This window comes from Accipiter gentilis, chromosome 17, assembly GCF_929443795.1.
Source record: "Accipiter gentilis chromosome 17, bAccGen1.1, whole genome shotgun sequence".
Taxonomy (NCBI): Eukaryota; Metazoa; Chordata; class Aves; order Accipitriformes; family Accipitridae; genus Astur; species Astur gentilis.
In genome coordinates, this window is record NC_064896.1 from 20615119 (window position 1) to 20642613 (window position 27495).

At 37.8% G+C, this 27495-nt stretch overlaps 1 protein-coding gene across 1 annotated transcript in view; it reads right to left on the bottom strand.

The window, feature by feature from the left end:
• The window catches only part of SPON1 (spondin 1), a 203442-nt gene that overhangs the window by 17316 nt on the left and 158631 nt on the right, over nucleotides 1-27495 (bottom strand). Inside the window, exon 7 of the mRNA XM_049820497.1 lies at nucleotides 19329-19393. Within this exon, the coding sequence (XP_049676454.1) occupies nucleotides 19329-19393 (65 nt within the window). The remainder of the gene's footprint in view (nucleotides 1-19328; nucleotides 19394-27495) is intronic.

A 27495-nucleotide genomic window follows, 5' to 3' on the forward strand; every position in this document is an offset into this window, starting at 1 on the left:
AGGCTTATACTACATCACGTAAACAATTTCTAGGAGGAACACTCTGGTTTATTAATCTTTAGAACTATTTGCTATTGATACAAATAACATTATGAGCATGAAACATATTTCACACCCTTGAACTTCCAACTCTGCATCTCCTGCCTACCAACAGCACCTATGCAACATCTGGTTTATTGAATAAAGTTTAAAATCATAACATCCTGAAAAGTGGACTAGCGTCAAAGAAAAGGAATTAAGAAAATTAAGATTTAAAGTTGAATGGAAAGTACTGCTCTCTTAGAAGTCTGCAACTAACAGAACAAATTAGATGGCTTATTTAGATTACATATATTATTAAGAAAACCATTTATGAAGTGATGCAAAAGCATTAGGACCATTACATGGACAACAAAGTTTTAAGCGCAGGTATCAACACCTGAACATAAAAACAGAATTTCAGAGTTGTGCAGAAGGAGAGGGAGAATCCTTCTTAAGTTCTACTTAAATGCAGGGCAGGAAAGCATTTAGCCTAATGAATAATTTAAATATGTGCATGTCCCCCCAAAAAACAGGGAAAACTACAACAAAATGAACACTGAGTCAGTGAAATTTGACTGACATATATCCATATAAAAAGTTGAACGGCACTTTAATGCCAAGCTGGTTTTGTCTCTGAGCACCAAATCAGAGGAGGTGACAGTAAGAGTTTGGCTATTTTATTTCATAGCAAAAGAATAAAGAAAGAAAGCCATATTTATTTCATAACAAAAGAATAAAAAATTCTTATACATTTACCTTTTGGACTACAAAAAAGGCCTGCATAACCACCTCTTTCTTTGCTGTATGTAAGCTCTTAAAGTGGGAAAGTTCCCTGCAACCAGCAAAAAGAGATGGATATGTAATTGCATACATAGCTAAGGGATTACATCATTACCACTGACATTAAAACCACTACTGAGAACAAATGCTGTTCTAAAATATCATTAAGCTGAGTATTTTTAAAAAGCATTACAAAAGGAAGGGACTTTGTGCAGCATATCTTTCAGATGTTTTCATATTGTCATCTGAACATACCTGGATTGCTACTTCAGATAATAATGATATATTATTCATTAATATACCAGCTATTAGATTTAATACCTTCAGAATGGGTATACCTTAATGATATGATTAACAAATGTGAACAGGCTTTCCTCACTGAAAAAAAATTCTCAGTTATCTCAAGTTAGGATTGCAGTTTCTGAAAACTGCTGATTTGTGTGTGTGTTCTTTGCAGGCTGTCACAAACCAGTTAGGTGTGGTTATCTGACGTCGTGCTGGCAACATTTGCTCCTGTTTGTTTAGAATAACTTCATGTCACTTCTTAGACCACTTACTGTGCATTTACAATCAAACCATGGTTCAGGAATCTTTTTGCAATATATGGCATTACTGGGTTTTATCCAGGCCAGGCTGACTACAAAGCCAAAGGACTAACTGTCCGAATTCAGGAAACTTTTGTCTTCTTCACTTCCTAGGAGCTTTGGGGCTACAAATTGTCTGCCCAGAGCAATTACAGCTATATTTACAAAGGAAATCCGATGGGAAGTTGTAAGAGCACTGTTGCTTTGCACCTCCTTTACACCTGGCTAATCTACAAAGCCCTGACTGTGTCCTGTTTGTCCTGGTTTGCTATGAATTTAATTTATTCTCAGAATTATATTGCAGCAAATATCTCCTTTTAACAAAAATTACTCTGAGGCTATTTATTGGAATATCTACAAAATGTAGATACGCCCTCAAATTCTTTTCAAAGATTTTAAAAGAGTGTTGTCATGCATTTGAAAACCATGTATTTCACAAGTGAAATTGCATTTTACATTTCCCTGGTCCCAGTGTAATCTATGAAGATGTCCAACATCTCACCACTTTTATTAATAAAACACACATGCCATTTCATTCAGCATCTACGTCCATCAAACCTATATATGCCTTTTGGTGTCTGGATATGTGAGTTAGAGTAAATGTTTAATTATCATTACATTCATAACAATGCAAAAAGATAACAATTGAAAGCTTGAAATTTTGCATATAGAAATTTAAATAGCAAATCGTTCCAGTTAGTGGGTATTTACACAAGAAAGAGGAGTTAGGTTTAGTAAGTAGACATATAATTGCATGAAAATAATGCATACATGATTACTCACAAAATTATAAAGGGAAATTATTTTGCCTCAAAGAAAGACAGCAGATGGTTGGGAAATAATCATAAAACAGTAACTACCAATGGGAGGAACATGTAAAGAAAACAAAAGGAAGGATAGAATGGGATGAGTAAGTCTGATTTAATTGGATGGCCATTAATTTCCATGAACAATTAGTATAAAGTTCTTGCAGTGATTGTTCTTAGTTAAAGCTTTTCTATGTTTTAATACCCAACTTTTTTCCTTGCCTAGTGACATTTGAATTTTAAATAGAAAGTAAATGGGAAGCGACAGAAAATGGAACTGCCATATGTGCTTGCTCTGACAAAAAAAATGATCGACACTTTTTTTTTCTTTTCCAACAAACACATATGTTCTTCCTTACTTTTTTTTTGAGATTGAATTATGGATTTCTTAATGTGGGTGTCAGACCATCTGTCAAACAATGAAGTTTCCGTAAGTCTCAATAATACACATAACACTTAGGACATTAATTCTTTTTATAAGCATGATGTAGTTTTGTGATTAGGTTTTTTTAGTCGACAATACATGTATATAACTATAAATACAAATTCGCAGGTAGACACAGTACTTTGCAATAGCATGTGACTTCATTTCTAAGGTAGAAATTTGCAGCCTTGTGCTGCTAATATACAACCCAGCATTATTTAGTGTTGTTTTCTGTGAAAAATAAGAGACTATGTTCTTTTCTCATTTAAATGGAGCTCTATAGAGCCATTAAAATAGAGTAACCAAGTTGTGAGGGCAGTGGATGGTGTTGGGTTTAGTCATTCTTATTAAGTTCCTAAAATATTAATAAAATGGAAATTCATTTTATTAAAGCTTTTATTTTATATTGATTATCCAACTATATACATGCATTTTGAACTCAATAACACCCAATCTCAAATTTAGATGAATTATAAAAATTATAAAAATGCCAGTTGTTTTATATGGCTTTTTAAAATTTGTTTTGTCTGAGTTTTACTTCAAGTAGTTCTTTTGGTTTTGGTGAAACAAATATTTCCGCTTTTTGGATAAAATTTAGAATTTATATTTAAAAAAATCTAAAAACACTAGGAAGATTTTCTGTTTTCAATGTGAAACCATAAATTTACCATTTAGATCCAATTCTCATGTGAAAGCTTTCATTTTGAAGTAAAAGCCTTTTAACAAAAGTGTTTTGATTAGCTCTGCTGATGCAGAAACTGCTCATTCAACATAAATTACTCCTGCATGCAGCTGTCAGGAGTTTACTGATGCTCCTATGAAACTTCCAAAGCACTTCAAGTCATACAAGCGGGGATGACCTCATGGTTTAGGGAAAATGGTCATCCTTAAGATGGCACATCAACAGTGTGGAGGAATGATACACCGCAGGAAGGAAGGATATACCACAGGAAGTTTTCTGATCTAAAATATAGTTTAACCATTAGCCAAATGCAACGCTGGAGCACTCAGAATTGTTTTGCAGCTCCAGAGAGATTTATGTGTTTGTCTTCATGTTATCAAAAGTCACAACTGACATTTTCCCCTATATATATTTTTGTATATCAGATTGTCCTTAACGCATTACTTTTTCTGTTTAGATCAGGAGTTAGAATTCTTCTATTTTTGACAATATTAAGGTTCACTGGATTAATCCCAGCTATCCATAAAATCCTAGAATCATAGAATGGTTTGGTACACAAAATCTCCAAACTTCGAAAATATTTCCTAGTACTATACTGTCATTTTGTGGAAGGAAACTTCATTTACATCTGGATTGACAGATACTGGCTTTCACCCCATTTTAGGATAGACAGCACAGTGTGATAGTGGGAGATAACAAGAGAGGTAAGGATTTGTGGGGAAAAAAAATCCTCCAGAGATTTACAGAAATAAAAAGTCAAGACACACATGCTGTAGTGGCACTATTGAAATAAAATGCTTCCATGCAAGAATAAAAATATATACTTTATAGAACACTATATCTGGGGGTGGGGGGAAGCAACAGCAGTCATCAGGCTATCATCATATTCTATTCCTGGGATGCATGTCATCAAACTACTTAAGTTAATATGACTTTTAACTGTAAGGCTCAAATAGTACATCCACGCTAGTAAAAGAAAGATTACACTTAAAAAAGCACAGAGCTACCAGAACATGGTATTTTCATTTCTTTTTATGGCTGTATCTCTTTGCAGTAGTAGATACCATAGAATGCCTAGAAAGTTCTACAAGAATTTATCGTAACCACCACAGCTTATGACTAACTAGATTTTTTAAAAGTCTAAACCCAGAAATGTTAATTATTAAAATTACACTCCTGTTCCCTTGTGAGCAGTTGACCATGGAACCTGAGTTTTTTAAAGACAAAGCATTTTCATCATCACCACTTAACAAATACTCTGCAAGAAAGCAAGACATCTCATCAAAAAAATTGAGTACATAAATCTGAACAAGATACTTTAATTGACGTGCTGGCATTTCTTATACAGATAATGTATTTTTTTTCTCTGAGAACTGGCTTCTTTTTGCCTTTGTTATATTTCCTATGAAAGCTTTTACTTTTAAGAAGGTAATTTCTAAGAAAATATATTGGAATTTGACCATTTCTTAATTTTAGGACTTAAAGATAATTTTTTAACTTGTAATTAATGGAAGGAAAATATCACTTATTGTGGAATCTCTAAAGAATGAGAATTTTACATTTACATCTGTCCATGTGTTATATAAATTCAGGTCCTGATTACTTCTTGCAAGAGTAATACTGTTGGCCATGATATAGTGTGCAAATGCCAATTGATATGTGCTGCTTTCCTCCACTTCTTCCTGCAGTTTCACCAAAATATCTCACTCTTAACTATTAGGAATTGTTTTCCATTCCAAAAGGCTTCAATCCAAAAACGTTCCCACCACCAGTCTGAGCTCTGCATTCTGATTTTGTTCTCACTGCATTTCACTGGCTTCCACCATGGCTTTCGCCAAAGTTTTGTTCATCCGTTTATGCTTTTTACATGGCATCTCAAATAAAGTCAGTTTCTGAAGAAATAATGAGCTACCAGATGTTAACAAGTGATCATAGGAATACTGAGATCTCTGTACCTTCATTAAACTTGGTAGATGTGGATGAGTTTTTCAACTCATTGATTATCAAGTCATTTTTCCAAAAGATGGCAATACAAGACCTTCATAGTTAAACAGCTATTATAACAATCTAACCACAAGTAAAACATTGCATGAAAATTTCAATCTGAATACTTAGCATGCAGTGAAATTAAACCGATTGAAAACAAGGTGTTGTAATCAGTATCCTACAAGGTGAACTGCAATCGATACATAACATTTCCCACATTTTGCACTTGTTAAAAAAATGAATCCATTGATCAAATTCACTCAGACAAGAAAATGACTGAGCATGCTACTTCCCTCTGTTCAGGCAAATCCTGAAATCACGTTCTACTATTCTATGCCAGCAAATAATTGTAACGTGTGATGACACTGTGCAGCATCCCCTAAGAGCACAGAGGGACACGTATATACGGGTGTTTTCGTTGAGACCAGAGGTGCACTTCTGAGGTGGATTTCCCATTGTGCTTTGGTTCATATCCCGGAGCAATCTCCCAGTGCAGACTTGATTTCTTTCTGATCAGTCTAGCCTGGAGCTTTTTCCCTGCGGTCCCACTGCTGGCAGGCAGCCACGCTCCATGCGACCAGCGCGGCGGCCACCCAAAGCAATCTTCCATCCCCCAAATTTGTCACTTCCTCAGCACTGTTTCACTCTACAGATCTGCTCCTGTTGCAGCATATTTCTTACAGATGTAGATAACTTAGGTAGCTAGCATTATGAAGAGTGTTTGTGGATATAAATACAAAGTCTATAGAGATTGTAATGCCTTCACCATAGAATTAAAATAGGGTTTTAAATTTAGACAAGACATACCTCACAGAAAATCTTCTTAAAATATTCCCAAAGCGCCTATTTAAGGCAAAATATGGGCCATACAATACAACATTACAACTTTTATTCTTATAAAAGTATATCTGTAGTTGTTGAGAGCCACTTAGGGATTTAAAAAATACTTTCAAGCATCTCAAAATTTAAATCAACTCATCTGTCAGGAGAAAAGCACATCATAATTCTCCAGAAAAAACCTCATATATTTTCTTTTAGGATAACATAGATCTAGTGAGATGGCAAATATAACCACATTTCACTCATCCCACTTCATTACAATGGCAAGTCACTGAGAATAAATTTGTAACTCAGACAGTTCATCAGCCTATTCCTTGGTTCAATTCTTCATGCTTTAGCTACTGGCAATTTTATATCCTTTTGTTTTCAGTTGTTCATGATGACCTGTTATCAGTGAGACAGGCTTGTATAAACTTAATTATTTCTTTGCTGGAAGTTTTATTTTCCTGGATGCAGCTGTTATTGACAGAAATCATGTTATTGTGAATTCAGTGTACTTCAGGTACAGTGATGTTGCTATTATAATGGCAATGACTAGTTTGGTTTTTATGGCCAACTTCCCAACCATGTGTTAGCCAAGTAATGTTCACACTACTGTGGTCAAAGATATGTTGATATCGTAAGGTATTAAATGCAGTTAACAACATAACATAAGCTATTTCCGCCCCCACCAAGAATCCCTAAAATGGTCCTTAAGGTTTGCTTCAGGCAACAATTTGACACTGTCTTAGCATGTTAGTTATTTAAGCTTCGTTTTTAATCAGTTGGGTTTTTTTTTAACTTTTTGTGCTATCCACTTTACTGTATGGAGAGAGGCTGTACTCTCACAAATCCTATTTATGTAACTACTTACATGAGGAAAGTCAAATGTGTGAAATTATCCCTTATGCTAAATAAATAGTTACACACCAATGAAATTATTTTCACCTTAGCTTTGGAGTAAATCAACTAACATTAATGGCATTACCGTGCACACTGACAGAAGAATTTATCTGTACTATAGCTATTAATTGATTTTTTTTAAAGAAAACACTCTAAAATTGAAGGAATATTGACCTTTGTGAGTAAAGAGCATGTCTCCATGGAGCCTTACAGTACTGTTTTGCTGCTTCTGTGTTAGTACTGCTATTAATTTTATAATGCATTCTATATAATGATTCAATATGTAATATATTCTGCAGGGGCCATACTATTCACAGTTCTGCTACTGTACTAAAGGAAAGAAAATGTCTTTCAAAAATCTATTGTAACATCAAAACATTATTGGTGTCCAAAATAGCATGGTTTTTCTTTTTAGAACAGGGCTGTGAGCTCCTCTGTCCGTGCCTTTCACAGCCCAGCTCCCTAAACACAGAGCCACCGAAGTTCCACTCTCACAAACGCTCTGAAGTCACCAGAGTTACACCTACAGTATAACAAATAGTTGCCCATGTGACCTACATTATTTTCTTTTCATTAAAGTAATGTCCCAGTCCTTCAGATGTCTTCACCCTTTCCTCACTAAGAGACTGAGCAGCTGCTTGGCTTTATAGTACACTTTTCTTTTATAACAAGAGAGTTAACTACACTCACTTTTCTCTGTTAAAAGAAACTTAAAGGTAATGCAACCACATGCACGTCATAAGGGGTTCAATGGGTTAAATGCAGCTATGGAAGGATACATAAACTTATAAAGCAAGAAAATATCTGAACCTTACTTTCTTAAAAGTACAGAGGAAGTGGAAGATAAATGCAGCATTCAACCAATTAGGAGAAAATGTCTAACAAGTATGCAAGAAAAATGAGCATTATAAGGAATACAAGGAGTAGCAATAAATAATAAGCTTCCTTATTTCTATATAACCCTCTGCTGACTCTTAGTCACACTAGGTGAAATTATACATGCATGATTTATTTTTCAAATCATTAGGTGGAACTGTGTTTATAAGCAATTTGTATAATCAAATGTTAATGATATACAGTGGATAGATGATTAAAGGACTATGATATGAGGTTTTCTTATCACTTTGGAGAAAACAACAAATAAAATTTAAACTATGCCCATTACAGCTGGTTAATTGCAGTTAATGGCAGTATTTTGCCATTCAGAATGCCAGTTAAACCCAAATACAAGTATGCGTGCAAACATCTTTTTTTAATTCTCAGCTGGGTAGTCTCAGGACTTGATTAATTAAGCAACTGAATAATTTACTCATTTCTAATGTATATTTTTATGAATTACATTCTGATAGCAATATCAGCTATTTATGGGCAGTGCATTTCATGGCAGGACAGGAAATAATTTCAGCATTCTTAATGGGATGGCAAAAGAGTTACATCAACTGAAAATGGGCACCTAATCTCAGTATTTACTCACCTAGACATCACACAAAACAAAACTTTTGTGACTACATAATATTTTAAAAGAACTACAGGTACAATTTCATTGCATATGAAATATTTTAAGTGGCTGGATAGGAACTGGAATGACGGCAAAATTCAAAACCCCGTCTTCTTTACTGAAGTTGATTAAAGAAAGTTAGTCGGTACTTTTCGATGAACTTTAGTTTGTATGCTATGAGGAGTTTGGTGTGGTACTTGTGACTAATTCTATCAACCCTTAATAAGATGCTCTAGGAAGACTAATTCACAGAATTAACTTACAGATGTTGTCAGGTTTCTAGTCTCCAGGGCTCTGGGCATTTAATTATTTTTTATCTAAAGCCTCTCTGTTATCAAAGCTGAAAGGTGCATTGATTTGAATCTTCCCCTCTCAATGCTGATTAATATAGATTTAGTAGAGAACAGCATTTGGCACTGCCACTGGCATTCTGAGTTAGACACAGCAAACGCCTGGCTCCAGAGGAAAACAGAAAGCCAGGATTTCTGTTCGGGTTGGGTGCATAGGTGGCTCCACGCTGACCCAGGTGATGGCAGCAAGTTAACGAGACATGCGGCACATCCTCTTGCTGGCACAGAGCAGCCTGGGAGAACGGCTGTGCAAACAGGTGAGATAATTTCATAATGACACGACTAAATGGACCATATTTTCCTTATGTGGGTTTCCTAAACAGTTAAACAAACACTACCAGCTCTGAACAAGTCATGTACTTTCCGGCCCTACAAAAAGTGTAGCGTTCCCCACAGAATTTAAAAAAAAAAAAAAAAGAAAAAAGCATTTCTGTAGGAAGGTCATTTAAGGTGCAATTATAGCATGTAGGCGGTTGAGGTGGTTTTATTTTGGTGCATTCAAGCAGCAGCTGATGCAAGATTTGGCAGTAAAGGTGTTGGTGTGAGTTTGTGCCAGGGACTGAACGCATGTCGGCGGGTAGCCTTGTCTGAAGGCTGCACAGCTGCACCTTCTCTGCTCTTTTTGTTCTCGCTGGCTCAGACCTGTGCTGCTGTCACACGTAATTTCAGCACATACCAACCCTATCTGAAATGCCTGAAAAATGTAGCTGGCATAAACTGCTTCATTACTTTAACCTTAATATTTATAATAATTAACTGCAGTGAATCATCTCAAAATTAAAGCATGACATAAGGGAATAAGCAAGTTGTTGACACTAGCTTGGTTTTACCAAAATCAGAGGCAACAAGTAAACAGGGAGAAACAAAAATCTTTTTTTTTTCCCTCTAGTAAGATCACTGATCGAGGCCATGAAGCTACTCTGCACATCTGTTTCTTTTTCCATCAACAGTCTCCGCATTAAGCTCTCCAAAACAAATTCCTCCAAATGTAGGTAGCACAACAAGGTACTGATTTTGAATATAGACTATAAATATTTTGTAATATAGGTCTTTCTTATTAAAGGAAAAATGCCAGCTTTAGTTGTGGCACATGTCCACATATGCAGTTTAGAATAGAATAGATAATTCAAATAGATGAATAGGTAAATTAATTTCTCAAATTCTCCAGATAGATAGGTATAAAGATCAATGACATAAATCCTGAAAAAGATTACTTCTGAAAGACTTTCAGAAAATCTTAGATTCCTCAAATAACATATTTATTTTATAGGACAACACAAAAGGAAATGCCTACTTGAAATCTTCATTCTAAAACACTACTCCTTTTATTATGAATGTAATGCAAATGTATGTAATTTTGTCCTATTTCCAGCACAGAGAAATTAAGCAAGTAATGGAAAATTAATTTCAAGTAGACCTAAGCAAATTATCCTTTACTTTTAAAGTGCATTTTGGGGTGAACAGAAACATTGTTTCCTAAGTTGAATTCAGTAAATATCAGTCGATAAAGAAGACAAATCTAAGTGTTTCATTTTCAAAAATCACCTAATTCATGCATCCTATTTTAGGTAATGTGAAGGTGTTTAAAAAAAAAAAAAAAGGCTAAAAACCTGGAAATAGAACAAAATCTTTTTCTTGGCCAGGAACAGTTTCTCTTCCAAGGCAGCCAGGGAACTGAAAAAAGCTATTGTCATTGCATAGGTGCCACAATGTAGTGTCAGAGTGATTTCTGACTAATGAGAACATGCAACTGATGTGTACTTATTCCACACTTACCCCTTCCCCATCTTCCAAAGCTGGTTAACTCAGTCTTTACCAAACATTTTAGAGATTAATCTCTTTCAGAGAACTCTTCTGTCTCTCCTCCCTTTTCTGGAGGGAAAAATCCTAGTGATTGCTTTCTTTCTCTGGCCAATAAATATTTAATTATTCCATGCAAAATATCAAGGCTTGAGCTAGAAGAACATGACATGTGACAGTAAAGGGCTCTCACTGTGTAGACTGCTGGTTTGAATTTTACATTCAGAGGTAGGCGTTACCATTCAAATCTCATCAGGAGGAAAAGAGAATTAAACCTAGATCTTCCAAGTACCAGGAAAGTCTTCTCCACCTTTATTTTGCTGACCACATGGGTGTGTGGCTGACTTACTTAGAAGTTTTACATGAAGATCAGTCCCTTACTGATAAAACAGGCAAGGCAACAACTAAATTACGGAAGTTAATATGGTTTAGTTGTGATCTGTTGCCTAATAGAGGTCCTCTTACCCTTGTGAAAATGTAGAGAGCTTTGGGAACACTGAACTTTGGTTGTATTTTTATGCATTTAGTAATGTTACTAATAGCTATTTAAGCATGTAAACACTTCGGGAACAGAAGGTTTGAGAATTAGGTGTTTACAGCAAATGGTTGCCTAAATGCCTTTCAATGTCCTTTTGTAAATTAGCCTCTCTCTGTGAAGTTCACAAAAGTTGCAACATGTGAGAATGTCAACAGAGGGGTTCAGCAACACATCATGTTTACATGGATAATGCTCATGTTTCAGCTCTCTTGCCATCGGATGGAACTGATTAGATAATATTGGTAACATTAATGTAGTTACAAATTGTTATTAAAGCTGTTTTCACTGCTGAAGACATCTTTTAAGTATACAACTGTATACATAACCTTTTACACAAGGCTATTTATCAGTGAGACACCACCACATTAAGGCTGTGTGAGTTGTAAAGAGTAGAATATCGGACACAAGAAATTAAAGTCTTTCACAGTGAAGTATAAGATGAGGAGAGGCAATTATTTTATTACGTTTCAGAAGACAGTGAAGAGTTCCATTTCTGACTTAAGTGGTTGTCCATCTAACAACATCTAAGTAATCATTCAAGAATAGCAGAAGATTACAGGAAAGTAAAAAAAACAAAACACCAAAAAGTAAAAAATATAAGTAAAAAAGAAGTAAAATGAAAAAACTAACAAACACTGAAACCCCAAACAGATGAAAATCCCTACTCTTCTGTGGCTTGGCTTTCAATTCCCAAATGCTGTAATGAAGACTCATTGATCATAGCAAATTCACTGCAGGATCAAAACATTCAACAAACATTTTTTGCTCAAATTGTGGCAAAAGAATTCTGGAAGAAAGCAAAGATTGAAAGAGCTTTCACTCAAGAATAAAGGAAGGAAAATGCAAAAGAGTGTGTCAGCATTTTTTTTCTCCAGCTAGAATGATCCACCAACTCAAACGTATTTTGGATCAGAGCATTTTTCATTTCCCATCACCTTTCTATAGAATCCTCTTCGTTTGATTTCTGGAACAGTTTACTTTGTTGCCCAGTTTAGTCATTTTATCTGTCTCGATGCTGAAAACCATACTTGGGAACATCCTGTTGCATTTTATGATATCCTCCTTGCAAGCCAGGAAAAACAGCCCTAATATCTTTGTAGTCAGAGAAAAGATATCAAAGATACGTAAAACTTGAAATGGACAGGGATTGATGGGATAATTTGTAGGGGATGATGAGGTAACCATACTAACTTACAAACTGTCTGGACTAAATTGTTCTATTCATCTGAAGTATAAAAGAATAGGCCTCCTTTTTCGCTAAGCCTCACTTTCGAGTGCTTACTGGAGTGTTTTCAGGTAATCTCCAAATAAATGGGGAAGAGCTGCTTAAGTGGATGAGAAAAAGACTAAGCTCTGCACACAGTCAAGAGGCACAGCAAAACCACAGGACCATGACTACTTGCACAAACAACATGGAGAGATGAAATGGAAACAGGAGAGACATAAGGAAGGAGAGGATAATTTTCCAAACCTCAAATAGTTCAGAATTATAACTAAAAAAATGTTTATCACTTCAATGTGCACTGGTTGTAACTGAGAATGGACTGAGGAGGTAAAAAGGTTGGAAAGCAGTGGTGTTTTTGCATTAAAAAAAACCCACAAATGAGAGAGGAGTATGAAAAGTAATGCTGGTGAATATTTCAGAAGATAACTAACCTTTGAATGTCAGGTACTCTCACTATGCTATTTTCCTAGATAAAATATCTTGAATTTTTGCATTGAAATACATTGCCTATAGGTTGACCTACTAATCTAAGATAATTAAAAAAACTGAAAAAAAAAATAAATTAGAAAACACATGAGGTTCTTAGTAATAATTACAATCATACTGCTGGAGACCCCTATCCAAACATATTCTTTCTCCTAACTAGGGCTGCAGACTGAAACTTTGGCAGAAAAGGAATGGGAAACAAGCAGCTAATTTATGCAGGGAAGTGAGGTCATCTTGCCAGTTTTTTAGAATCTGAAAGGTTTTAGGACAGAAAGTTAAAGATACTTTTTCAATGTTTTTTTTTTGTTTTGGGTTTTGGTTTTTTTTTTGGTTTGTGGTTGGGTTTTCTTTTCCAAATTAAGATTGCCTTTTTATGTATCAGGAAAAGCCAGAATGAACACGTGAAAATACCTGGAAAGACACACTATCTGTACCAGTATTTAACAATCTAAAAGGTCTAAGTTTTTAATAGTGGAATACATGACACACTGGAGAATAATTTCCATCCTACATCTGATCCATGTTTGCATTTATCAGTGTTAAGCTATATGTACATGGAGGTCCATATTCCGCACTGTTGCATAGGGCTGAATGCCTTCCTGGTTTACAGGAACTACAAAAAATTGATTAGGCAAAACAATTACCATTCAAATACTTCTCCCTTTGCCGATACTAAGAAAGAACCATATACTTATACAGGACATGTTTTTGAAATGTTGGAAACTACCCAGAGAGATGTCTATTAATGTGTGACTCCTGTCCAACTATCCATTTTCAATTCCGTTCTTTTTTTTCAGAGAGCTGAGAACTATATGGTGAAATGATATTCCTTGTTCTGATGTGGTATCTTGGCTTGGAGGTCCTGCCATTTTGGAAAATCAGAGATCCACCTGAAGCATTTGCTTTCTCCTACTCCTCAACCATGCTGTTGTATAAAAGAAAGTTACACGTATGATAATGCCTTTCCCTGATGGTGAGGAATCACAGAGGACATAGTGACCATGAAAAAACAGGCAGCTGTAAAAACAGCCAGTGCCCTGACAACACTACCTGGCTTGGATTTCAGCACATTAAAGACAATCTGGCTCCTGCCAAGATGTGGAACTGACAGCTTCTCCCGTGGCCGACAACTGACTCTCCCCCACACCTCCCAGAAGGGTCCCGTTTTTCTTCTGGTAACTCACTCGGTAACTCACATCACGGAGTGGGACTAAGTGATCAGGATTTGTGCTTATTTTCTTCTGGTGGATTATCCCGGGAAGCTCTTATTTAGATTAAAGTGCTTGTTGAATGAAAAAGTGGGATGTCACAATAAAGGTGTCTGGATTAGAAATAAAGGGATAATGAATACAGACCCCCCACTTCCCCCCCCCCCCCCTATATTTTAGGGAAGAGAATTCGAGGCAAGGTTTTTAAAGGTATTAGCTCCTGTGGAACTTGGTGCATACTATTTTTAAAAGTCTTGCCTTCTTTCTCCCCAGATTATTCTGTCATGGCTTGATTATTTTACAAGTGCCAGATATGCAGATTTGGATACCAGTTGTACTATCTGTATTTGCTGTATTTTATCCTCCGCACTGCCAAAGGCCAATGATTTGCAGCTGAGTATGAAAGTAAAATTTGATTCTGCCTGAAACACGGCTGAGAGGAAGGGAGCAATGAGCTGTGCTCTTGTTTATAGAAGGAAGGTAAGAAAAACTACTTTCATTTGACAGCATGCTGTATACTGATATCATTATGCTCAAGGAAGAAAACATTCCCTGGGAGTACTTTAAAGTCAGAATTTCAGACATGCAACTTGGTAATACAAGCATAAGCAACAGCAAAATGTTTTATTACTTGGTCTGGCACTCCTTCTCATGCTACCAATATTGCGCTCTTGGTTAGGCAACCATAAAACTAGTTCACAAAGATCACCCAAAACTGTCACCTGCATGCAACAACTCAGGAGAGTTTTTTGCATGCTGGTGCCATGGATAAGAAACTGATTGGAGGATAATGAATATGAGTGATAGGAAAATAAAAAAAAAAAAAAAAAAAAGACAGACAGTGACAAAGAGCAGTGACATATAGGAACTGAGGAGAGGGATGATCTTGAAGGTCTTTTCCAACCTAAATGATTCAATGATTTTATTCTATGATTCTATAATAAAAAACAGACAGTGAAGTATGGCAGGATATAGTTTCCATAGCATTATATTGTACTGGGAGATGACAGTATGTTAAAGTATATTAGTGTTAAATGTAATTAACAGAAAGCATTTCAGAAAATTACTTAGTGTCGTTGTATCCTTCCCTGCTCAGGGCTAGCAATTTGTCTCCTCCCCTACTCTAACTTATTGTATCTGAACTTATGGCCGAAACCAAAGAACTCTCCCTGGGGAGGCACTTTGTGCCCACTGGATCCGCACTGAGGAGTCTCTATTTTCTTCTCCCTAAGCAGAAGAAAAGCTCCCAGTTATATTTCCCGTCTTATCTCTGGTGTTATGAACCAAAGGCTTTCAGCATCACCATCAGATTTAGACACAGACTTACACACTTCATGCCCTCAGTCTATACAGAGCTTGAAACATTACTTAATGAGGTACGACTGGCCTCAGGAGTCACAGCCTCATTGACCGGCATTGGCAGAGTAGAAGAAAAGCCATTTAACTCCATGATGAATCCACGAGAGGTGCCTGGCCAAGACCATCCTCCCACACGTTATTAGGGGTGACCAGAGTGGAAACGCAAGGGCTCACCGACTGCTCAAGATGTGGGCACGAATTAGCAGCTTGCCTTGCTGCAGCCTTTGTAAGGAGAGGAGATGCTGCAATCTCCCTGGCTGTTTTGGAAAGACGGGTGAGGAGCCGGCAGCCACGGGGGCAGCGGGGCTGGTGCCTGGGGCTGCGCTGAGCCTCGCTGCAGGCTCCCATCTGGTTTCTTTTCTCTCAGGTTTCCCCCGAAAGGGGTGAGTCTGACCGAGCTGGTGCCCGCGATGAGCAAATACCGAGCTTGTAAGTCTCCTCTCCGTGACAGCGTCTGCCACCACCTATGTGAATGTCCCTTGTGCTCCATCCAGCCCCATTAATTGTGCGTCGTTACTCTCAGATACCACACTGACCTGGGTAGCAGCCTGGTGTCCGCGGTGCCTCATCCTGGATTCTCCACAACAGCGTGAAAATCGATTAATACTCTTACAGCCCTCTCACAAGTTTTGGAGGTAATTGTTCCCCTCCTCCCTCTGATTTTAAGTGTAATCGCTGTAACTAACTTGGTACTGTAACTTGGATAGGGTTAGCAATAAAAATCACTATATGGAATGGGGAGGTAAACTTTGAAGTGAGAACAGGCTGAATTTGCCAACTTTTGACACTTTAGGTCTCCAAAGATCGGCTCACTAGTATTATGCATTTTATAATTGTTGTAAAACACATTTAGGAAGGTTTTTAGGCTGTGCTTATTATGACACATTGAAATGCCACTTTGGCACCACTATCACACCGTATTATACGTTAGATATATAACTAATGATTATGCAAAAGAAGATTATTCATGACTTTTAGTCAATTCTTGATTAGTAAGATTGCTATGTTATGCATAATAATAGATCAAATGTTTATCTTGAGGAGTCATTATCCAGTACTTGCACAATTCTAATCTAAATTCCAAGAAGGACCATCCATAACAGCAAATGGGAAATTAACACCAGAAGTTAATAGCTGTTGAAAATTTTGTCTTCTTTTGAAACTTAGCTCATATTTATAAATGGAATCAAAAAGAAGGACATCAGGGCAAAATATATAAAAAATATTATTTAAGAAGCCAAAAATCTAACACTACGTGTAAAGTGAAGGAACACAAAATCACAGAATCATAGAATGGGTTGGGTTGGAAGGGAAATTAAAGACCATCTAGTTCCAACCCCCCTGCCATGGGCAGGCACACCTTCCACTAGACCAGCTTGCTCAAAGCCCCATCCAACCTGGCCTTGAACACGTCCAGGGATGAGGCATCCACAGCCTCTCTGGGCAGCCTGTTCTAGTGCCTCACCACCCTCACAACAAAACATTTCTTCTCTTCCTTATGGCCAATCTAAATTTACCCTCTTTCAGTTTAAAGCCATTACCCCTTGTCCTATCACTACATGCCCTTGTAAAAAGTCCCTCTCTGGCTTTCTTGTAAGTCTCCTTTAGGTACTGGAAGGCTGCTGTAAGGTTTCCCCGGAGCCTTCTCTTCTCCAGGCTGAACAACCCCAACTCTCTCAGCTTGTCCTCATAGGAGAGGTGCTCCAGCCCTCTGATAGTCTTCGTGGCCCTCCTCTGGACTTGCTCCAACATTTGTTAGGGGAACCCTTGCACAGCATTTGAAAGCACAAATACCAAGATTTCTTCCTTTTGATGTTACTGAAAGGTGAGAATTACCATATAGAAAAGGTAAGAATTGACTGGAAGAACATCTGGAGGATGTTGCAAAAGCATTTGCAGGCATGTCTGTGAAAGAATATGCCTAGAAAGTATCTGAAGTTGTTCACTCTCAACTTTTTTGTGAAGTTTCTCAGTGCTGTATTAAACTAGCTATTATGACCAGGGGCAACATAGTTTAATTAGCTTTGATTTTTGTCATGTAATATATTCAGTGTATTTGAAAGACGATGGATTGAGACTCTGGAGCAGGAGATCCTCTCTCCATCTTTCTGTGAACGAAGTACAAACCCGCTCTCCTATCAATGCCAAAGCCTTCCAAGCACCCAGAGCAGTCAATTCCCAGTAGAATTGTTCACGTTGATATAGAAACATCATACACAAATGTTGCTTTAGGAAAGTAACTGAAATTGGAATGGAAAAATAAATGCCTTGTTTCAGAGACCTCACTGTAGCAGAACAGAGAAGTGGACAAAAGTGTCCATTTTGAAGTGTTAATTTGGAGTGAATAGAAAGAAGGCAGCAAGGAAAAAATGCTATTCACAACTACTACATAGCAAACACTACCAAATCCAAATACTGAAAATTTTGAGGGAATAAGACCATAAATAAAGAATTCCATTACTGTCACCGTGACGGACCACTTGCATAACACCAGCCAAAAAAAGCCAAACCCACAATTCCTGTGCAGAGCCTACAACTCTGTCTCAGGGTTAAAATATATTCAAGTGATGGAAAATCCATCTCACGTTCAGGTAAGCTGCTCTGAAGGTTAGTCACACTGTTAAAGCCTTTTCCCATACCTTTAGTGAGAATTTCCATGTCACAAATTTCCTTAGCTTCCATGCTACGAGGGATTTCATAGGGTGTTTTTTTTCTAGATTAAAGAGGGATCAGCTATCAGAAATCTTTTCACTATTTAAGCTGTGCTCACCTCCTAACCTTTTTTTTTTTTTTTTTTTTTTTGCGGGGCAGGGGAGGGAATAAACTGAACAGCTTAAGTCCTAAGCTGCTTAAGAGTTTCTAAGCCTCTTACGGTAGGGGATGTTTTCTGAAAACGGAACTCTTCTGCAGCTTTTTTCTGACTAACATCCAAATTTTCACATACTTTCAGAAATACCGATGACAAAACCAGACACAGTGTTCCACCAACTGCTTCCCTTATGCTATTTACAGACAAAACAGCACTACCTGGTCCCTACGATCTTGCAGTAGGCTGACTGCCCAGCTTCTCCAAGGACTTAATTTGACTCTCAGCTAACGGGGTGACACGTTATAATGGGTTCTCATCTTTAGTCACTTCTTGTAAGTCTTACTCATTTGGGCTTGGATAATTAGTATGAACTTTGGGCCAAGCACAGGTAAGTTATGCAGGAACCACCCCCCTCCACTCCCCTCAAAAGGCAACCAGTAAATTCAAGAGTATCCTGAAAGAAGAGTTTTGTCCTGTTTTCTGCTGAGTGCCAGAGAGCCCAGAGTTAGGATCCTGGGAAGCGAGCTTGCTATCTCACTTGGTAAAACAACCATGATTATACTACCATCAGGATCATGATGCTATCATAGAGTGTTTCAGGCAAGTGTTTTAAAGAATTAGTCCTTTAAGAGTTTTTTTGTTGGTGGATTGAAGATTTGATGTATTGACACAGTGCGTGACACAGGATGCTAAAAAATACTACATGTAGAATAGTACAACATATATTTGAGCAGGCATTGAATAAACATCATAATTCAGTGAAGGCACAAACTCCATGGGATAATCCTTCTGCTGTAACAGTTAGTGAACCAAAGCATGTAAAAAATGAAGAGATGCTAAAGAGGAAAGAAAGAGAGGAGCAGCTGAGCAGTTGTTAGAAAAAAAAAAAAAAAAAGAAAAAAAAAGATGAAAAACTCATCTATCAAAATATTTTTAGATTATTTCTTTACAAGAGTGAATGATTATATGAGACAATGAGTTTAGAGCGGCCCATTAGCCGACACTCAACACAAGGCTATTGGGACATTGAGACAAGTATTCCCTACTTACACATTTAGAGGTTGCCAGGCAGGCCACTGTGCTTTTGCCTTGATGACTGTTAAAACCTCATCGCTCTGTGAAAAGAGACAAAAGAAGAAAGTGATTGGGACAATTTTGCAATGAGAGTAATATGATTTACAGCAAAAAAGTAAGAGGTACCAGATAAAACTGCGCCTCCAAATTCTATGAGAAATATGCTTTGTCGTCTTTGTTATCTGGGCACCTCGTGTCCTCAGCCGCACAGGGTTCATCAAGGAGCCTTTATGAATGCAGGAGGCAAGAGTAGCAAAGGCAGTCAGACCTTGGGCACAGTCTCTTTCTCTTCTGCAGGAACTGAAGTGAGCTTAAAACACCACCAGCAGTTTGCAGACTAGGTTATTTTTTGCATCTTCAGCTAAAGGCAAAGCCTTCAGAGTGATGCACAGTGATGACAGGTATAAATAAGGAGAAGAATTTTGCATTGGGGAAATACCTCAAAACAATATGACTAAACTGAGTTTGTTCTGGTAACACTATCACAGAAAGATAACTGTGCTGTATCCTGGGCTGTTAGTCTACACTTAGTAGTTTATTGGCGAAAAGTATATCTTGGGCTGTTGATTTTGTGACTCTGACAAACCTTATGACCAGAGGAATTTACCAGGTTAAAAAAAAAAAGCAAGGGCAGAAAAATTGCTCTTAATAGGTTACAGATCTACGGGCCAACAGGCAGACAAAAACTAGAGGCTGCTGCTCTAGGCAATCTAACACACCCTGTGAGCATGTATGATATATTATTTATTATCCTCATATATGTAAGGATGTAAAGAGTCCATGGTGGATGCATTGCAATCTCCTCCAAGTAGAGCCATTGATAGCACTTTCTCTTTGCTCTCCATTTACGCATGTGAAAATTATAGGGTGAAATATAGCAGCCACCTGTGGAAGCCCACAGTGCAGCAAAGCACTGTACAAAGACTATTTCTTAAAGTCTGTAAGAATTCCTGCATCAGCAGTTTTAAAATTTATATGGGTACAATAAACCGAGGACAAAGGCAGGAGACCGTTAACAAGGCTCTGATGCCCAAAAGACATCTATCACACTTTTTTAGAAGCTTTTTCCCCATCTCCCTTAGGAATCCACCCCAGTAATTCACCTAGAGGAACACAAAGTTCACAACTCACTCACATGATTTCTGCTGTCTTTTAAAAATATTTCCCAATTAGACTAAGAAACCAACCTCATACGTTACCAGTAATTGGCACTTCCAACAGAGCTGACCTTTCAGTTTAGTGATAATAGTGCCATTTCCTGCTTGATAGCAATAGCTCTGATACCCCAAACTAGCGCTAGTCCATACACACCCCTGTTTACAGAAAACAATTTTCACTGGTTGTTTCTACCACTCTCAGTATTTTCTGACTCCCTTTTTTTGCCAAAGCAAGGTAATTACAGCGCTGAGGGGGCCTCTCTGCAACACACGAGATTTTCCGTCTCAGGACTACAGATGTGACATGACCTCTCCCTCAACCTGAGTGGATGGATAAGCCATTTCTTGAAAATCCTTTTTATAAATACAGATGCTTGGCCAAAGGCTTTACTACGTTAAATGTCCTGAGCTAAACTAGCTGGAAGTCTGACTCTAGAAAGGCAAGTAAGTATGTAAAGATTTAATCAAACTCCCATACTGCTAATATAGTTGGGATAAAGAGAACTTTATGATGAAAGGGAGCAGTCAAACAGCCCACAGCAGAGCTATGCCAGCAGGTGGATTCACTGGGGCAGGCACTGGGTGAGTAGCAGCAGGCTGAGCCACCAACCCAGCCCTCTCCCAGCATCCCTGCTGGGCTGGGCTGGGCCGGGCCGGGCCGAACTGAACCGAACCGAGCAAAGGTACGCTCCATGCAGGAGAGAGGCATCACAACCAGGTTCATCTATGGCAACCTTCTTCTCACCTACATGCCTTCAAAAGTGGAAGAGACAGTTTTCCCCTCAAAGTGATTTAAAAGGAAACTGATTAAATGAATGAAATTAAAAGTCTGAAGTTAAAAGACATTTCTTGTCTTTCTCTGTCAATGGAATTTGCCCTAATTTTTACTTTTCCTTATTTCAACCTCCTAAGATTCTCCAGCCAGGCATATCTTCATTTACTTGCCTGGAGAACACATTTGCATTCAAAATTATTAACTGTGTATTGTACATCCCAAAGAAAGTCTGTTATGAGCATAGATGGTTGTGTTTATTAAAATAATACACTGCTTATCTAATAGAAGCCAGTAATTATGTCAGTAACATCCAAATCAGTCACGTCTGAAAACATTTTAATGTGTGCTATTCAATTAAAAATGCATACCAAGACTGGATGAACTATGATTAATAGCTTAGTATTAAGTACAGAGGGAAGGAAATAAGGAACAGAGCATGGTGTGTTCAGACTTCCCCAAATTTTTAAGGGAGGTGAAAATTCAGATGCAAGAGCTGAATTCATGGCCACTCCCTGAACAGTAACCAAAATCAAAAGATGCAGAATCCAGCATTCTGTTGTGCCTGGAACGAAAATACACATTTTTGGTATCTAGAGTTCCTTGACAATTACACAGGATTAAGCTGCAACTTGAATTAAATCATTGTTATTCCAGTCTGATATTCTAATTATGCAGTCATCTCTATCATGCAGATTTGTAATATTTCTAATTTAAAAAAAAAAAAATAATTTTAAAAGTAACACCTACGCTGTTATTAATGCCAGTGTATATTTACTTCTACTTGCACTGATAGACAGACAGATACCCGAGCAGATATTTTGTACACTAAAGATTTTTCCTTGGTCAAGTGTTTATGTCAAGAAGATGAAATCCTGAAAGACAACAGAGTAAATTCTGCTTGCTGCCTCCTTGGGTCTGTGAGGCTGTCGCCATGCGAGGTCTGGCTGCCAGGCACCGTGTCAGCCTGGGGAACCCAGCTCCACTCGCCACTCGTGGTGCCACCAGCCTGCGTCTCTCCAGCCTCCTGCAGGGAGCAGGCTCGGGGAGTTCCTCCGGAAAAGCAGTGACCTTCCTCTGCCTCCAGCCTCTCCAGCTGACCGCCGCATATCTAAGGGGACGTGATAAACTTAAGCAGCCCAGCCAAAGAGATGTTATCCACCACACAAGCTCACAGCCTTGTGAACAATCTATAGATAGGGATAAGCTATAGAAAAGATATTGTGCTTTGATTTGCGGGCCAATCTCTTTAGCTATAATTTATTGGCAGATGGTGGAAACTGAGAGGATATGAAAAGCCTGAAGAGAAACCCACAAATTAATAATATACAACTAGTTGATATAACCCAACTGCCTTGAATAACCCAATTGCACGGACTTTACAATAGAGGCATAAAACACCACACAAGTTTTAGAAATTTTAGTTACCATTTTCTTAGGGCTTGCTGTATTCCATTTGTACCCATTTTTCTCTCCTCTTCATATTCCCAAAGTTTTGCTTTGATTTTTGAAGTAAACAAACTCTCAAATTCACGTCAAAATATGGCAAAAAGAACTAGGATGTTTCACTGTTGTATGTTGCAAGTTGTCTTGTCATCATTTATGTACTTGGCTGAGAAGCAAGGATTCCCACATAATGAAACTCTTAGGTTTTGAAAAAGAAAACGAAATCATTTGCAAAACGACGGAGTGTCAAAACGTTACAATGTCAGAACAAGTTAATGGAAAGGGGACCAACGCTCTTGCTTGGAGCTGCTGAAAATCCTTTTGGTAAAGTCTGATACACACCTCTTCCAACAAAAAAAAGGGAAAAAAAAGGGGGGGGGGGGGGAATTTGTCAAGCTATACTGTGCCTCTGTGCATGTGGAAGTTGTCAAGGAGTGAATTTGGGATTACCTGTCAGTTTTTACAGAGATATACAGGAGGGAAGTTGCTACCCTCTTTCCTTTTCCCATTTAAGGAGGTTTCCTCCTTGAGTACAAATCATGGAACTGATACTTGGGAATTTGTGATTTGAGTTTTTGCTCAGCTTCTTTTGGGCATACTGGTGTGACACAATGGAGTACAGGTATGAAATTCTCTCGTGAGGGGAGTGAGGGCGGGCGGCGCCATGCGGCACCGCTGCTCAGTCCCCGCACACCGCAGTCGCGCGTGAGCAGTTCTCACGGGATCAACGCGCCCCGTTCCTCGGCAGCCTGCCTGCACCGCTGTGTCTGTGCCTCTGTTTGCTGTGAGAACGTGCTACCACTGATGCAGCATCTCTGCTACTCCTGTAAGTAGGAAGTCACAATTTAATAATTAAATTAGTATAGGCTTTCAGGAGTCTTCATGGTAAATCCCTCTGAAAAGTGTGTTTAGGCATAATCACTTGCAAAACTTAGTATAAAATCTTTGTAGAGCCTACTGAAACCTCTTCTCCAATTTCAGTTATTAGTTCAATGATATGATTCTAGTTTCCAGTTGAAATAGAATGATCCCTTCTCTACACGCTTCAAGCTTGCTCAAAAAGCCCAGTGGAGCCAAAGTAGTTTCTAGATTGACTTCAATATATTTTGGATTGTGGCCTAAATTAAAACATGCAAAAATAGCAAACAATTATCCTTTTCTCCAGATCCGTGTTCTACATTTGTGTTTCAAGCTGGGGGGTGGGTGGTTGACTCAATAGCGGTTCCCTGTGAAAGTGCTGTCTTCCAAAAAGCCCTAATAGCATGATTTTAAAAAGTTGATAATGTCATTCTAATACAGACAGCCTTACTGACAATCTGAAGTTGGTAAAAATTAATAATTTACTTTACATCCATTTGTTCCTGCAATGTACAAATGAACAGGCACGCAGAATAAAGTCATTAAATGGCAACAAATAGAACCCTGTGGTATGAAACCACTGCTAAATTAGATCGTTCAGCTGTGCATTTTACAAAAGATTAAAAACATTTCCTCATCTTCGAGAACAGAAAGTGGGACAAAGCTCAAAAAAGCAGCATGGAAGATAGAATTTGATTTAAAGTCTTTCTCAACCAAGGGGATTTAAACCACCTTGGTTAAAGGGTAACATCCATTAAAATGTAATGAAAGCTTTCAGCAAAAGTTTTAAGTACCATCTGAATACCTTTAGAATAAAAGAGATTAGTAGGATCTGGAAAGCCACGTAAACTATTTCATGTGCTCCTGCTGTTTTTTGGTAACCGACGTGATTAGTATCTTTTCTGTACTGGAAGTTATTTTTATGAGTAATTTTTATTACTATTTTTATTTTATGTGTGCCAAATAACATCAGAAAATGTTACTGTGCAGACCACTTAGCACTTCGTAATAATGATTTGATTTGGTTCAGCTAAACAAATGACAGTATGTTATCTGACATCAAAATCAGAGTCAGATTGAATGAACTGTGGGAATGAAAAACACCTGTTTTGAGCCAGAGCTTAATTTCACCCATTTCACACCACCACCGCTTGGCATTCATTCGATTGTTTTAGAACAGAGAACATTTAATTCCTTTCACAACACTCATCCTCATAATATGTGAATGCCTTTCTATCCACAGTGGACTCATTTCCACAAGATTCTTAGAAAGTAGGAAAAGCAACATTATCCTCAATTCACAGATGATGAATCAAATGTCTTCTGGAAAAAAACCTGCACATCTGAGTTTTAAGATAGCATCTCCACTGCAGGATCATCCTTTCCCTCAAAAATTAATTTGTTATAGAAGGAGCAAGAGATAAGGTGAGAATGAAAAAGTATAGTATAATGCACAGTATGTCTTCCATGGGAAATCAAATGCTATGAAAATGAGACTAATATAGCGCTTTAGAGGGATAGTTGGCTTCTCTTAAAAGCCGATCGGTCTTCTATGATTAGTATAAATAGACCTTATTCCACCTCCACCCTATGCAGGCACACAGAAATCACTTCAGGACGTGAAAAGCGTGTGTTCATTATCCCTGAGACTTCTTCAGTACATGAAAATAGTTTCAGGCTAACAGAAGTCTTCAAAACCTCAAATTTTGGCTCCTTGTTGCGACATACCCTGAAGAGTTAGATGTCTTGTTACACAGTGGCGTTAGGAGGAGATGTTTAAGAGATGATATAAGCATCCGCTTGCACGCTCTGAGCAGCCAGGTAGTCTACAAGAAAGCCTGAAGACTCAGCACTGAAGACAAAAGGATGCAGTAGCTATTCCTCTTGTGGGTTTAGGGACCTCACTCATTGCTGAAAGGACCTGTTTACTTGGGACTGACAGCATGAAGATCCCTTCTGAAAGCAGACACCTTTCTTCTAAACTAGGAATGGTGATAGCGTTTGCTATAATGCTTTACTAGTGTTTATACCTTTATATAGGTAGAATTTTCTATCGAGGGGTTTACAACGGTCCTGCAACTGTCCCCGCTGCTGAGTGAAAGACTACCTAGATGACATTGCTATCTAGCCTAGTGATGAAACTACCACAGCCTGAAAAAAGGCTTCAATTCTGGGGCCGGAGCGCGGGACTCGTGATTAGGCTACTTGCTGGAGAAGGAGGAGTTCTGAGCTCTGGACTGTGACTTTTTATCTAATAACCACTTAATGCTAGAAAAATGTTATCAGGTAAGAGGGAAGTGACTGTAATTTTAAGTACATGTACTAAATTCTACTTAAGAGTGAGGTGTACCTTCTTTGATGTCATAGAATTGTTATGATTCAATACCATAGCTTTCAGTAGAAGTTGAATTGCATGATATTAATTTATGAAGAATTCCAGAATGCAGTGATAGATGTGCCAGAAGGTACATTACAAGACCACAGAAAAAGGAAAAAGGTACTATTTCACCCCAGTGCACACTTTCTTTCCAGGTTGAGAGAAAAATAAAGACCAATCTTGTCTTTAAACATAAAAATACCGGGTTAATTAATGCTCAACACATTATGGATTTCCATGGATATTAGTTAAAATATGGCATGTTTTCTCTTGGTTGACATCTTGCCTACCACAGTTTTACAGATGTATTTGAATAAAAAGGGGACACTGATGTAGGCACATTACTGAAATTTGTAAAAACCTTAAAAGAAAAGGGAAGTAGTTGTCTGCTCTGTGGCAATAAAATATTTCTGGGATAAAAGCAGCTACATACAGCTTTATTTGCTCTGGAGTTCATCTTCACGTAAATATATACATTGGCTTTCTAGTAACTGTGAATGTCATCTCCTGTAATGCACTCTGAATGGGCATGTTTTATTAACTCCATAAGCAATCAGCCTGCTTTGAGTCTGCCCCGGTTTCTGAGGATTTTTTGTTTATGTGGAAGTTTCTCATAGCTATTAGCATAGTCATTAGAAAATCCTACTTGCAAGGCTACTATTGTGAGCTGGCAATACATCACGCAACGCATCTATTTTCCTGTGGGTGCGGGCAAGGATGTTGCTGAAGTTGTCCTAAGCCTCAGTGCTGAGATGCAGTTCTTTTTAACATGCAGAGATTTTTTATGAAAAAATGTGCAGAAGCTGTTTTTTCCCAGTTCATAAAAAAAGAGCATTTTTATAAATGTTAAGCTTTTAGTCACAAATTACTTCATTTGGAAGGAAAAAAAAAAATCCCATCATTAAAGTGAAAGACTTATTTCTACCATTTGATGACAACTAAATTCTGTTTAATTCTATGACTGACTTACATTCAAGCAGATTATACTTAAAGCCAGTAGCACAGATTTGGAGTTACTTAAGCAAGAGCAAAAATACATTTCAGTCAGTGGAATTATACCAGGATTGTGTTTGTCCATTTTACTTTGACTTCCCTATGTTTATGATAGCTATTTTGTGGCAGCTGAGGAAACCACACATATTATAAGATTTATAAACATGCCTAAATGGAATTCATTAGATGATCACAGTACCTACAAGTTCAATATTTCCCTGTACAAACAGCTATTCTTTAATTAAAGAATCTTATTACTTTTCTTCAAAAATTAGGTAATGACATTTCAGGGAATATAAAATCCATTTTTCAGTTCACCAAATATGAAAGTCTGAGGGAATTTCCAGGCTTTTAATAATATCCACTCAATTACAAAAGCACAGTTTTGGGGCTGAGATAGATAAAGAAATACTATTGGGGTGCAACTGAAGAAAAATGGAAGGAAAGATTGAGCGTTTAAATCCAATCCTGAATTGTTACTGTCAGAACAGGTCTCATTTCAGGAGAGCAAGTAACCCAGCACTTCAGACAGTCCCAGCT